Raw genomic sequence first — 16229 nt, 5'->3', positions numbered from 1 at the left:
AAAACTGTATAATAATATTAGCAAACATGAACATTCATTCATAGAGATTGATAAATACCGGCAATTAAATGTTACTATTGGTCTCCATATCAACCACAGAATTCTTTATTTATGTTCTATGTATAATGTAACACTCTTGATATTCTACAACACATGTACAATTATGAATAACATTTATATAGTCCTTTTTTTATAGCATCATTATGCTCTCTTTATTATTTAAGTTCTTATTTTGATTTTAAAAAAAGAAAAAGAAAAGTCTGGATGTTCTCCACTAGGGGGCAGTACAATACACTCACAGTTTGGGGTCAATAAGATTTTATTCCAAAGAAATTAATACTTTTATTCATCAAGGATGCATTAAATCACTTAAAAGTAACAGTAGAGACATTTATAATGTTACAAAAGTTTTCTATTTCAAATAAATGCTGTTCTTTTGAACTTTTTTTATTCATCTGTGAATCCTAATATATATGAATGTTTCATAGTTTCTGCCAAAAAAATATTGGGCAGCACATTGATTTCACATAGAAAACAGTTTTTTAAATTGTGATAATATTTCACAGTTTTTATCAAATAAATGCACAGTTTTTTTTAAAAAAAACATGCATTACAGCACAGTGAAAATATGCAAATGTTTCATAAACCTTCCCAATAGCCTTGAAGAAAAATAACAAGCTCAGTCAGAAACCGGCCATGCCCTCAGTCCTAAACTCAGATTAAGTAGTTAATGCTCTCAACACACTTCACTTTGAACATTTGAGGATCCTGCAGATTAAACGCAACATGCAAAAATCATATAACAACAGCTGCACTGAATTGCATGTGCAAATATCACAAAACACGGCTGACGTCACAGTCGCTCACCCTGCAGTGACACAACAACTTTGAGAAGAGAATAGCTGAACAAGAAAAAACAAGGTCAGGTTGCTATTAATAACCCGATTCATGCATTATTTCTGCCTGAACATTACTGACGATGTTTCTCCAGTCTACACCTAAACAAGTACACTAAAGAAAAGTGGAACGCCGTTGCAAAATTAACCCCCGACACAACCGTCACATGACTTCCATTGCAACATGATTTCTGTCTCAGTGATGCAATACAGTCACAATCACACACGTTAAATATCTCAGGACTCTTTCTGATGGCATCGATGAGCATAGCATAGATGAGTGTGACTCGGCAACTGTAGCTCAAATAATGCAAGTTACGTTTTTTGCTTTTTATTTTGTGTTAGTTAACATTTATTTTAAATAGCGGAATTATTTTGGTTTTAGTTAACTATAATAACCTTGCCTCACAAACAAATCTATTCTGCTAAACACAGAAGAAAGTCATTTTTAGCTATAGTACTAGCATGTATTATCTTTAATGACGTGAGTGATCTGTAAAGCAGAGGCTCGGTCTGTAAAGGCAGCAGTAATTGGATCAGACAAAACCTTCAGGACTAGATAATAATAAATCATGCAAATGCATTATGCTGTAAAAAAAAAAAAAAAATTGTAACACTAAATAAACCAGATTATTAGAGTATTTTTTTACAAGAAAAAACTATTTGAGTTCTAAAGTTCTGCTTTAAAAATGCATATGTAATTAAATCCGTTACTTGGAGTTCCTTTGTAATTGTTCATGAAATTACTAGCAATTTCTGAAACAAAAAAAAAAGTTATGAGATTTTCAAAAAAAAGAGAAACTGCATGGAATTTGGTTCTATGCAACAGTTTTTGCACACATTACCATTATGACCTTTTGATTACACACTATGTAAAACAATCTACTAATGAAAATACATGGATGGATCATTTGCAATAAGATCTATGATATGCATTTAGAAAATAAATAAGGTTTACATTACAAGTAACATTTTTCGTTGCATTTGTCCTAATTTTCTCAAATAACACATGTAAAATACATTTTGTTAACATCATTTGTAACAAAGCTGCTTATGTTGAGACAGAATAATCCCAACTCATGGGACAGGGCCTATTGCTGAAGACATTTTTGTTAGCTAATCAAGCATTATAAAGTTTAAGAACCCTTAAGAATTGTATGCATTTTTACATAAAATCTGAGATATTGGGAACAAATGCAATCCAAATACACGCCACACAAATATTTTTTATTGAGGAGTGTTTTTCAACACAAATTACTGCAAAAGCAATGTGCAATATTCAATTCAAGTCATGAAGAACCATATAACATCTGAGGATCTCCAGACCTCTCTCTCACTGACTGTTCATGAGCATGTCATTAAGAGCATTATAAAAGATTCAGTGTTATCAATATGTCAATTTATTATAAGAAACACAAGATTTTAACAGCCATTTCCAGCTGGGGAGACTCAACTGATTTTCTACAGTTTAGTGTTAATCATCATCTAACTCAACCAGTCAAGAGCTACATTTAGCCTTAGATGTTATATGAATATGGTCCTGAAGCATAGCTTTTATTAGCTGACAATAATAATAAATAAATAAACATTATAGGCACAAATACAAATGTGCTTTTAGAAATTGTTTTTGAAAAATATGGTGTTATTGTTTTGGCAAGCTTAAATTAAAATTTGAAAACTTGTGTGATATTCCTTTAAAATAATGTTTTAGTAGATCTTTTTTTAAGTATACTTTACTAAGCAATTTCTTACATAATTTCTTTGAGTTAGACCAAACTTTTATTTTGGTGAGTTGTAGACAGAGTTTATGTGTTTTATTAATAAACTATTATTATTAGCTAATAGGAAGTATAGCATATCAAGTATGGTAATACTTGAAGTATAGCATACTCTACTGTGCAATAGTACTATATTTCTGTTTGAGTTTCTTCAAGTTATACCGAGATTTTATTCTGACAGGTTGTCGTAAAGACATTGCTGTTTCTGTCAGTCTGTGAATACGATACGAATGAATGACGATAGTTTTATCAAATGAAATGGTGAAATCCTCTCATAGCGCGCTGACGTACACATGTGTAGCATACATCATGCATCAATATAGTGAAGAGCTGAAAACACCACGCGTGCTTCAGTGTGTGTGTGTGTGTGTGTGTGTGTGTGTGTGTGTGTGTAGTAGAGCACACATTCCCAGAGACGTGTATAACAACACCTTAAGGATTCCCATAAGCAGGATTTATTGTTGTGCCCCCCTTCCTCAAACATGATGATGGAAAAAAAAACTACTATAGGGGTGAAAAAATAACTTTAATCAAATAAAAAAAATAAATGAATAAATTGTATTATTTACAAATCACAATTGTAGCTCTCGACATTTACCTGTGGCTATAACTTTATTATGACTCTAATTTATTTTATAGTCTCAAGCATTCAGAAATAATGCAAAAGGAAATTAAGCAGTTTTACCATGATTTCGATTGTCCTGTAAGTGTAACAGCAGCAATCACATGGCATTTGTAATAAAATGTACATAACATTGTTTATTTTGTATTTGCCTACATTGTGTATTTTAACAGTGTTATTATTAACAAATCATTAGGCCTATTGCCTCATTACTTTTTATATAATGCATTTTAAGCCATTTTAAAGGCTATTGATGGATTAGGTCTGTTTTTATTGCAACAACAACAACAAAAATATTACAGTATACTAATACTTTGTAAATTATTAGAGTTTGGGGTTCGCGAATCATTTGAGTCAGTTTGGGGATCGCGAATCATTTGAATCAGTTATGGGGATCGCGAATCATTTGAGTCAGTTCGAGAGTTCGGAGCGGGATCACGAATCATTTGAGTCAGTTTGGGGATCGCAAATCATTTGAATCAGTTCGGGAGTTCGGAGCGGGATCACGAATCATTTGAGTCAGTTTGGGGATCGCAAATCATTTGAATCAGTTCGGGAGTTCGGAGCGGGATCACGAATCATTTGAGTCAGTTTGGGGATCGCAAATCATTTGAATCAGTTCGGGAGTTCGGAGCGGGATCACGAATCATTTGAGTCAGTTTGGGGATCGCAAATCATTTGAATCAGTTCGGGAGTTCGGAGCGGGATCACGAATCATTTGAGTCAGTTTGGGGATCGCAAATCATTTGAATCAGTTCGGGAGTTCGGAGCGGGATCACGAATCATTTGAGTCAGTTTGGGGATCGCAAATCATTTGAATCAGTTCGGGAGTTCGGAGCGGGATCACGAATCATTTGAGTCAGTTTGGGGATCGCAAATCATTTGAATCAGTTCGGGAGTTCGGAGCGGGATCACGAATCATTTGAGTCAGTTTGGGGATCGCAAATCATTTGAATCAGTTCGGGAGTTCGGAGCGGGATCACGAATCACGAAAGATTCGCGCTCATAAATTTTCAAATTGGCCATAACCTTTAATTCGTTGCTGCCAACTGGGGTGGCAGCAGGGGTGGCAAGGCTTTCTTTTCTTCCTATGCCACCAGGGTAGATCTATACCCCTGCATACCAGAGATCACGTGGAAGGGCCAGACGACTCTTAAAACAATGTTATGTGGAGGCCAAAACACAATCATATCAACTGGCATGTCTAAGTGAATATTTTTTCTTCTTGATTAGCTTAATTTAAAAAAAAAAAGAATAATAAGTTAATGTTCTCATTTAGACATTAGTGTATGAGTGTGTGTTCATACACAATTATCCACAGAATTAGTTGTTGTTAATAATAACAACAAAAATTCAAAATAATTGTTTTTTATTCTCGAATAGCTAACTTTTTATTATCCCCATTTGTTAAAATTGAACCTTATTAGTATTATTAATAATACATTTTGTTCTTGATTACCTCTATAGCCTATAGAAAAACATATAGAAAAAAAATGATTTTCCCCAATTATACAAAAGCTTCCTTAAATATATTGACAAAGATAAAAAAAATAATAATAATAATTGTTTTTTTTTTATTAAATACATGCATACATACCAGTATTTTGGTTCTTGATTAGCTCTATATAGAAAAACATTTAGAAAAACATGATTTTTTTCACAATTATACAAAAGCTTCCTTAAAGATGTCCACAAAGGCAAAATAGTAATTATAATAAAAATATTATTATTCATAATAACAAAAAACTTTTTTTTATTTTGCTCCCATTTAGTGTGTGTGTGTGTGTTCATACCTACAAAAGTAGTTTAATCTGACAAAATCTTCTTTAAATCATGTCTTCAGAAATAAATAAGGTTAATAAATAAACTAGCTTAATATAAAACAATTCAGAAGTTTGTGTTCTCATTCAGTGTGTGTGTGTGTGTGTGTGTGTGTGTGTGTCTCACCGGTGTCGGTGCTGCTCGGCTCGGTTCTCCGCGCGCACAGACACCGAAGCATGTGCGCTCCTTTCTGCCGGAGCAGCCGCACAATCCTCATCGCAAAGTCCCGCTATCCGACGGTTCACAGAGACGCCTTCACCGTCAGCTCCATCATCATCATCATTGTCGGTTCACGCGCTCCGGTTCAGTCTCCGCGCGCCGCAGACAAAAGACTTCCACGCGCTACAGCGGCACATCCTCACGGAGCTTCACACGGAAACCGATCATCCTCCCAGTGAGCATCGTGATGAGCTAATGACCGAGATTCATCATCGTTTCGCGTGGGGCGCGAGGGAAGACGCGGAACACCACACCGGTGCGTAGTCGTGGGCGGTGACGTCACTGGGGGGACTCGCTGACGTCACGTGCAGGGGCTTGTTATCTGTCGCTTTTAAATCAAATTAATTATATTTTATACCCGTAACCCTCACAGAAACATTATTCGATTTTAATTAAGACACTACATTGACCATTTAAAATCGTTTTTTTTTCTATTGAGGACCTGTTTTCCAAAATTAGTTTAAATAGGTTTTGCAATATACGTGAGTTATCACAAGGGATTGATCTACAAAGTAAAAAAAAAAAAAAATTATACAAATGTTTGCTTTCCCTTGCGGTGGTTTGCATAATGGTTTCAAACATCTAGAACTTAAAACTAAATAAATTACAACATTATATGTTTTAATCTTAAAATTACGCATCATCTTATTGGTATATTTACTGCTGTAAAGATCTCACTGATTATAAGCATCAGAATTTCAGTTCTTTGTGTCCACATAAATATCAGCATCTACAGCAAATTGCATATTTTTTTTCTCAGTTTGAGCCTCTATAGTTTTACATATTCTCACTACATAAGACGATTAGCACTATAAGCATGACATATATAACAAATATGATGCAAAACATAAAAAACATGCATTCTGTTTAAAGGTTCGATACTCTGTCCCATTAAAAAAATCTGAGTATTGTTTTGGTTGTACAGTAGATGTTTGGGATGCTTTGAGACACGTGGGGGCAGCAGAACCCACCAGAAGCACCTCGCTGTCCTGCGATAGTCCCCGATTTCATCACTATAGACCATAGTTAGAAAAAAAGCACCTTGCCACCTTACCAATAATGATACAAAATTGTAAAAAAAATATATATATATTTGACATTTTTCATTTTAGCCTATTTGAGGACCATTCATTTTTTTATGTTTAAGGTTTATTTTTTTTACAGTGCAATAGAACATTAATCTTTCTTTATTAAAATCAGCATAAATGCTGTACAAACAATGGTGCATACCGTTAATACTTTACAAGTAAATCAATATATCATTTGTTTTCCGTTTCATGTGAGACGTGAGGGAAAATGTTTCAGATTTTAAGATGCATCTCATTTAAACACTTTAAATTTAAGGTTCAAGGTTTAACAAATGTAATTGTTTAAGGACCATTAAGAAGAAGAATGTTTAAGGATTATTTTCTGACTGTAAAATAAATAAAAACAATTATAATTTATCTTTATTAAAATCTGCATAAATACAAATATGGCATTGGTGCAAATACTTTACAAGTAAAATAACATTTTCTGAGGGAAAATGTAATAAAAAATTCTAATGCAAAAATTCAGATTTTCATTTAGGATTGATCGATTTAATATTTTTTTATTTACATAAAAAAAAAAAGATTTTACCTTTGAGGTTATTTGGTTAAAATATCCTGAATACAGCACAAAACATTTATTTTTCTTGTCTGCAGGCACAAAAACAAAGTCTGCAATATAAAAAGTCTTATATAAAGCATTTTTTCTCTCTCTCTCTCTGTTATTTACAAGGTGATGAAATATTTGTGTCTGGGCTGAAATGAGAAAACAGCTGGACACAGATAATCATGCACAAAATATGAGTTAATAACCTACTGAGTGATGAGATGAAAGATGTGCACGGTTTCACCACAATATCAGACTTCCTTGAGGACTATAAAACTAATTTTCGACTGTCTTTGTGAGATCTATTTCAGACCTGTGAAAGATCATGCAAGTAAAGCAAGGACAGAAAGAGAGAAGGATAGACAGAGAGACAGAGAGAGAGAGAGAGAGAGAGAGAGAGAGAGAGAGAGAGAGAGATAAAGAATGGTGGCTTCCACACAAATATACTTAACATTTCTGATTATTATCAATGTTTGAAACAGTTGCTTTCAAGGATTCTTTCATGATTAGAAAGTTCAAAGAACTACATTTATCTAAAATAATAATCTTGTGTAATATATACAGTACACTGCCACTTTTTATCAATTTAATGCATCCTTCCTGAATAAAAAAATATAATTACAGCAACTTTTGACCAATGGTGTGTTTCTAAGAGAAGTAGAATATTAAACCGTAAGTAAAGTGGGCGGGGCATTATCCAGCAAGATTTGATTAGAATGTGATCGTAAGGCTGTGAAATTATTGATACATATTATTTCTCCGCACACACCCTTAACAAGCCTTAATTACATCAGCAGAAAATCAAAATCAGAAGTTGGAGGAAAGATAATAAAAGACAAACTTCTTTTGAAGAACATGCACTGAAATCATTGCAAACCGGATCAGAAAAGGACCAAGTCATTACCCTCAGTGGATCTGACACTAATGCAGCTCTAATGACTTCAGAGAGACTGACCGGCTTCAGCGGGCCTTCCTCCTCATCCTCCTCCTCTCCTCTTCTGTCGTGAGACAGCAGACAGTAATGCATCATGATGTCTGAGAGTGTGTGTGAACGGTGTGTTTAAACCTGCCGGACCTGTAAATGTGTGTCTGATCCATCAAAATCTGTCTGTGCAATCAAACAAGTGACTGTCTGTGTGCTTCTGATATTTGCCTGTGCTAATGTGTGTGTGTGTGTGTGCTCTTGTTTTTGTGTCATATCAGGACACAACTCTGTATAATGACATGGGTATGACACAGGTATTACAAGGAGAGGGTGACTTATGAGGACATAACCCATGTCCCCATTTTTCAAAACACTTATAAATCATACAGAATGAGTTTTTTTGAGAAAGTAAAAATGCACAAAGTTTCCTGTGAGGGTTAGGGTTAGGTGTAGGGTTGGTGAAGGGACATAGAATATACAGTTTCTACAGAATAAACACCATTACACCTATGGGATGAACACACTTTTCACAGAAACAAACGTGTGTGTGTGTGTGTGTGTGTTTTATCGGGGTGTGTCTGTCTGTGGTTCAGAATGCAATACTAATGCACTGCTTACTGAATGCTGCTTAATGCACACTTGCACTAAATATAAAATATAAATATATTGCACTAAATAAAAAAATATTGTGAAACTGAAAAAAAATCACTCTGAAGTTGCTAGTAAATTTCACAAACAATTACAAAGAAACTGCAAGTTACATTAAATTAAAATAACATTTTAAAGCAGGCTACAAAAACTGAAATAGTCTTTTCTTGTTTTCTTGTTTTTTTATTTTATTAGAAATAATTATAAATTATAAAAAAGCAGAACAAAATATGACTGGTGTATAAATAATTAGAAATTAAAATAATATATTTGTTATAAAAAATGTGTTGGGGAAATGTGATTGAAAATCATTTAAAATACAAAACATTGAATGTCAAATTTCAAGAAAAGTATTATTAGCAGCATTAATAAAAATTCAGTTCATTTTAATAGTTATTTTGAAACAGTAACACTATATTTAATAAAATTTTCTCTTCACTAAAATCAACCTAAATTAATAAATATCCAGCATACTGATTTATTTGCCATGCAATTTATCTTTCTTTGATGATGCCATATAAATACTTTGCAAGTAAAATAATATATGATTATTTGTTTCACATTTTATATGAAGGATTAACGATTAAAATTGAAAATTTGTGTAGAACTTTTCATCAGTTATGTGATAATATCTTGTCCGGTTTTCTCTTGCATAAATGCATCACACTGGAAGTGAAAAGTCAAATCCAGCAAGTTGCCTTCTAGACATTTTCTATGCATACTGTGCATGCATACTGTAGTATGAGTAGTATGCTATTGTGAACACAGCCGATGTCTTTGTGCATTATTAGTAGTGTGTGTGTTTCTATTATTAAAGCTGATGCACATTTATAAATGTCATGTGCATCTGCAGTGTCTCTGTAACTACTTTTGACACACACGGACACTTGTCTCAAACTACGATCCATCAGATCAAGAAACGCCGGCGTGAGAAACGAGATCTGTGCGTCCCGGATGAGTAATAGAGCCACTAGATAGAGCATCTATATCTGAGAGCGTAAATGGGTGTTACTGAGAGTTAAAGCTATTTATAATGCTGTTTGCAGACTCAAAGTGCTGAGCATGAAGATTCTTCTTCATAACACACACACACACACACACACACACAGAAAGCAAGCTCAAATGCACAAGAAGAGCAGGGTTAAACGCAGCTGTAAGCGTGTGTGTTTGTTGTTTTGTAATTGTGTCTGTGTGCAGAATCATGCTGTTGTTGACCAGCAGGGGGCTCAACATTTTTGCACTGAAGAAAACAACTCTAGGCTTTCAATCAGAGGACAGAAGCCTAATTTTGTGTATCAAGTAGGACGTAATAGGCTTTATGGGGCTAATAAATACAAATTGTGTTAATATTTTGTGTTACTATTTAAAAATAAACTTTAAAATGAAAAACAAAAATAAAATGTCTCCAAAAGTAAGCAGAGATTTCTTATAAAATATGACATTTATTGTTTTGAAAGATTCTCCCAGAAAGTGCTAGAAAATGTAGATAATTCTACACAAAATTTGATTCAAAATGCAAAAACAAACAAACAAAAAAAAATATTCTGACATGAGTCATGATGATAATTTTAAATGGACAAAGTCATTGTATGTATGAAATATTTATGGGATTTTTTCTAAGTTGTAAATAAAACAAATATTATAGCGGTTTTGTGACATATACCAAGTGGAAATTGTTTCTGTGATTTTCAGTGTAAGATCTACTTTGAAAATCTTCTCTCACAAAGTTCTAGTAAATCTCACAAATAAATAAAAAGTAAGAAAAAAGTTTCTCCACCATTTTTTTTTTCAGTGTACAGATTTCTTTTACAGCTAATTTTCCATTAGTAATACAATAAATCATTGATCCATCCTTTCTGTAGCCAATTACACATATGTACACTGAAAATAAATCACTTTAAAATTATATACATATATATAAATGAAATGATACAACAGTGAAAAGTAATTTTCTCTCCAGTGTGTCAGTCGCAGCCAATCAGAACATATCTGATGTTTATCATGCTGAGGATTTCTGACCAATGAAATGTCACTATGGGCGGAGCTACTTGTGACAAAGCAACCAATGAAACATCTTTCTGCACATCTCAAGAATTCACCTCATAAGATACGTGAGGTTATCTCTCACACAAGTACCATTTCATCAGCTGAAGGGTTTAAATGATGCATCGGCTGTCTGAACGTCAGCAGATCAGATGAAGCAACCTGACACAGTTTAAGCAGCAGATTTGGGCAACCCCACTGACAGTCACACATCTGACAGCAGACTGAACCGCAGAAACTGATCCGACTACTGCAATCAAGAGCATTTTCCCACGAATATCACTTGCATATGTGACATGCAATATGCAATACACATTCATGTGCACAAATTAATCAGATATGAGTGGAGCACAAGGCATCTACTGATAAAAAGTGCAAGAAGAACAGACAGATAGATGTGTGTGTGAGAGAGAGTGAGTGAAAGGTTAAACACACTTCCAACCATCCAAGTTCAGGAAGCAACACACACACACATCAATGATTTCATTAACAACAGAAAAATCAAAAACACAAACATGTGAATGTGTTTCTTTGAATTAATAATTAAATTTTTACTTTGTGTGTCTCTGATGCACCTGCACCACCTCTCTCTCTCTCTCTCTCTCTCGCTCTCTCTCGCTCTCTCTCGCTCTCTCTCGCTCTCTCTCACTGTATATCGCCACCTGCTGCTAGAATCATGCAAACACACCATAAACACCCAGACACACATCACCACTGTACAGCACCAACACTGTCTAAAATGCCATTTTTTTTACATACACTACCATTCAAGAACCTTTTTTTTTTTTTTTTTTACAGTAATGCATACGTTTATTCATTAAAGGACGCATTCAATTTATCAAAAGTGACCCAAATGAACAGCAGCACGCTTGTTACCCTGTACACACCCATCTAAAGCCTCCGTTTCGATCATTATTGTCTTGCTTAGCCTCAATAGATAAAATCCGGTCCACTTCTGAGCTTATTTGGATCAAGAACACACATGTAAAGTGACCAACCAGAGTATTTGTGTTTGTCTGACATAGTGGATTTCTAGTTTAGTTAGTACTAAGTGCATCAAACATCAGATTTCATGTGGTGATGCTGGTTGCATCAGTCTGGGAACTCTTCCTGTCTGTCTAAGTGGGCGTTTTTGGCTAGAACAAGCTGCGATGTGGACCAGACATTTATCTATTTAACAAGTCTAAATATAACATTCACCCTTTCATCTTAAATGATGCTGAGTCTATATCACCCGACTAAATTCCAGTTTTCAAACACATGGATCAACGTATACAATCGCCATCGGACCTTCCCTCTCAGTGCACTGTTAAGGATTTATGCTTTTGTTACAGATAAAGTTTCTTTAAAAATGTTTCATAGTAAATGTGATTCATTTTGGATCTAATAATAGACATTCAAGCATTTTTGAGCATGACTCGCAATTTCAGGAGAGTAAAAACCATTTTGGGCTCCACCACGAAACCTTGCAGTGATCAGTTCTTACAAGAGCCATTTTTTTTCTTGAGTGGATTAGTGCAACTGAACAGAATCATAAACGCAACACTTGTTTTTGATCAATAATCATGGTGTCTAATCAGCATCTTGATATGCCACACACCTGTGAGGTGGATGAATTGTCTCGGCAAAAGAGAAGTGCTCACTAACACTGATTTAGACAGATTTGTGAACAATATTTGAGACAAACAGGTCTTTTGTATACATGGAAAAATGGAAAAAAAAAGTGTTGCGTTTATAATTTTGTTCAGTATATTTGAAGAACATTTTTCCATGATAAAGAAACTTTTGTGCAATGGAAAGCTTCTAGATGTAAGCGTTTCTCCATGGCACCATCAGTGCAAATAAAGCACCTGTTTTTAAGAGTGAAGCTTGCCTCAGCATTAAATAAACTAAGGTGGAGAGCACAGCGACTCATGAAAACAAACTTATGCTCATTCACTTATGTTTCATGCATCTTAAAATCACTGCCACACCAATTAATTATTCTGAAAAGTCAATGCAAACATTTAGCTCTGAGAAAAGATCCTGCAGCATCTGGTTGCACATTTGATATTTTGCATCTAATTATAGCCTGCCCTAGACATTCAAGCATTTTTGAGAATGACTTGCAATTTTAAGAGTAAGAACCATTTTGGGCTCCACAAAGAAGCTTTAATTAATCAGTTTGTAGGAGAACCATTGCTTCCTTGGTGAAGAACATTTTTTCCAATATAAAGGGCCTTTTTCATGCAAATGGTAAGCTTCCACGGATGTTAAAGGTTCTTCATGGAACCATCAATGCCTATAAACAGCCTTGTTAGCTTGCTTCAAGTTAAAAAGTGGATAGAACACAGCAACTTTTGAAAACAAAATAGTGTTCACATACTTGCATGGTTTGGTCATAAACTGCTTTATACATTCACTAAAAATGAATGCCACAGAAATTAAGTGATTTGATAAGGCAATGCAAAACGTTAAGAGAAAATCCTGCAGCATTTGGTTGCGCAATATTTAGCATGCATGATGAACAAATATTCTTAAGAATGCAACAACCATTTTTTGATCTCCAAAGAACCTTTCAAAGAACAGTTATTATAATTGAAGGATTCTTTTCAATTATAAAGAGACTTTTGTACAATCCAAACTTCCAGAGGTTCCTCACAGAACCACAGACGCCAATGAAGAACCTTTTTTGAGACTTTACAGGTGCATCTCAATAAATTAGAATATCGTGGAAAAGTTTATTTATTTCAGTAATTCAACTCAAATTGGGAAACTTGTGTATTAAATAAATTCAATGCACACAGACTGAAGTAGTTTAAGTCTTTGGTCTATTAATTGTGATGATTTTGGCTCACATTTAACAAAAACCCACCAATTCATTATCTCAACAAATTAGAATACTTCGTAAGAAAAACATTTTAGTGAAATGCTGACCTTCTGGAAAGTATGTTCATTGACTGTACATGTACTCAATACTTGGTAGGGGCGTCTTTTGCTTTAATTAATGCCTCAATTTGGCATTGCATGGAGGTGATCAGTTTGTGGCACTGCTGAGGTGGTCTGAAGCCCAGGTTTCTTTCACAGTGGTCTTCAGCTCATCTGCATTGTTTGGTCTCTTGTTTCTCACTTTCCTCTTGACAATAGCTCATAGATTCTCTCTGGGGTTCAGGTCTGGTGAGTTCGCTGGCCAGTCATGCACACCAACACCATGCTCATTTAACCAACTTTTGCTGCTGTTGGCAGTGTGGACAGGAGCCAAATCCTGCTGGAAAATGACATCAGCATCTTCAAAAAGCTGGTCAGCAGACGGAAGCATGAAGTGCTCCAAGATTTATTGGTAAATGGGTGCAGTGACTTTGGCTTCCAAAAAACACAATGGACCAACACCAGCAGAAGACATTGCACCCCAAATCATCACAGACTGTGGAAACTAAACACTGGACTTCAAGCAACTTGGGCTATGAGCTTCTCCAGCCTTCCTCCAGACTCTAGGAGCTTGGTTTCCAAATGAAACCCAAAACTGCAAAGGACTTTGGATCACTGGGCAACAGTCCAGTTCTTCTTCTCCTTCTCTCAGGTAAGACACCTCTGATGTTGTCTGTGGTTCAGCTAATTCCTTGACACGTCTTCGTGTGGTGGCTCTTGATGCCTTGACCCCAGCCTCAGTCCATTCCTTGTGAAGTTCACTCGAATTCTTGAATCCAGTTTGCTTGACAATCCTCATAAGGCTGCGGTTCTCTCGGTTGGTTGTGCATCTTTTCCCTTCCACTCAACTTTCTGTTAACATGCTTAGATACAGCACTCTGTGAACAGACAGCTTCATTGCCAATGAATGTTTGTGGCTTACCGTCCTTGTGAAGGGTGTAAATGATTGTCTTCTGGACAACTGTCAGATCAGCAGTCTTCCTCATGATTGTGTAGCCTAGTGAACCAAACTGAGAGATCATTTTGAAGGCTCAGGAAACCTTTGCATGTGTTTTGAGTGGATTAGCTGATTGCCATGTCACAATAATCTGATTTGTTGGTGGGATTTTGTTAAATGTGAGCCAAAATCATCACAGTTAAAAGAACCAACGACTTAAACTACTTCAATCTGTGTGCATTGAATTTATCTAATACACAATTTTGTTGAATTACTGAAATAAATGAACTTTTCCAAGACATTCTAATTTATTGAGATGCACCTGAGTTTTGGGCCGCCGTATTGACCGCACATACGGAAAGCTACATACATCAGATTCAGACTGACCCAAATACATGTATTAGTGCTGGAAACAGGGCCATAAAACACAGCAACACACACTCAGGTGCAGGAACTAGACTGAGAGTAATGTGAAGCCATAGGCCGCATCTGAAATTTTCCTACACACTCCATACATTTCCTTTTGAACGTTCAAATGCAGTAGTGAAAACACGACCCGTCCTGAATGTTGATAATTGCATGGAAGAACATCATCTCATGCCATCTGTACTTCTGCTGAAATCAAGAGACTGATGTTAACAGACGAAAACAATCACAGCTACAACCAGAACGATCAGGAAATCATGTTGTATGATGCAGACAAGTGTCTCGACATGTGAAGGAACTGCATGTATCGACAGCCCACTGCCCCGCACACACACACACACACACATAAACACACACGCCCAGGACTGTGATGGATGTGATGTGTGAAGGAAGTCCACCCTTCTCTGGCCGAACCCCATTGGAGAGGCATTTCTGCTGCATCAGGATGTTTTAACACAACATCTGATGATGAATAACACACACACACACACACCCCAGACATATGATGAGCATCACATATAGACACACACACACACACCACCCAAGACTCCGTCAGGACAGCAGACCTGAGTACCGCAGTCTACACACACACACACACACACACACACACACACACACACACACACTTTACACTCATGTACACACGCGCACACCGAGCCCTGTCCGTGAAATGCCGTCAGTCGCTCACCGGCGCTCTTGTCTTTGCTCTCCATCTCCCGTCGTGCTGCTGTCGGTCACAAAGGGTGAAGATGCCGATGATGAAGACACGTTGTTCGCTGCGTGCGTGCGTGCGTCCGCTTCGCGTCGGTTCCTGACTCGCGCGGGGCGCGACTCTCACGTGAGAGCAGCTTTCGATCACTTCACGCGCCGTCCGGTGCTGAGGAGACAGCGGAATCACGGGCGTGGCGTGTGTTGTTGATGCTGCAGCGCGCGAGTGTGTGTCTGACCGGGGCTCGTTCCGCGCGCCGTTAACGGGAGCTGCCGCAGCTCACACGGGCGTGACGTCGGCGCAGGTGTCATGTGACGCATCAACTTCACCAAATGATACAAACCATATAAAATTGTATTCTCACGGTATAGGCTACTCCTTATGTTGATATTAATTAATATAGAGCAATAAAAAGAGAGAGAGAGATTATATTCCCCACTTTTGACATGAGTGGTTTTATTATGGCTGTAGTTATGTTTTTATTTTCCAGAGAATGTATATTAAAGATTAAAATGTAAATAATAATAATAATAATATAACTTCATGTAGTATCAAATAAATAATTATTATCATTATTATATACTGCAAAAGTATGCATATAGCTTATTTACTTTTACGTTCATGTTTGTTATATAAAAAATGTAGGGATATTATAAAATATCC

At 36.0% G+C, this 16229-nt stretch overlaps 1 protein-coding gene across 2 annotated transcripts in view; it reads right to left on the bottom strand.

Annotated features, from left to right (window-relative positions):
* LOC113058802 (fibroblast growth factor 12-like) overlaps window positions 1-15864 on the bottom strand; it is a 37500-nt gene extending 21636 nt beyond the window's left edge. The window contains exon 1 of one of the 2 annotated variants that reach the window (XM_026227027.1): window positions 15546-15864. In XM_026227027.1, the coding sequence (XP_026082812.1) occupies window positions 15546-15570 (25 nt within the window). In that variant the 5' untranslated portion in view covers window positions 15571-15864. Of the gene's footprint in view, window positions 1-5243; window positions 5597-15545 lie in introns of those variants that run through there. The other variant, XM_026227026.1, reaches the window with a different exon arrangement.
* Between the last annotated feature and the right edge of the window lie 365 nt (window positions 15865-16229).

This window comes from Carassius auratus, chromosome 40, assembly GCF_003368295.1.
Source record: "Carassius auratus strain Wakin chromosome 40, ASM336829v1, whole genome shotgun sequence".
NCBI classification, from domain to species: Eukaryota; Metazoa; Chordata; class Actinopteri; order Cypriniformes; family Cyprinidae; genus Carassius; species Carassius auratus.
The sequence above is the reverse complement of the archived record's forward strand: the minus strand, read 5'-3'. Positions and strand labels throughout refer to the sequence as shown.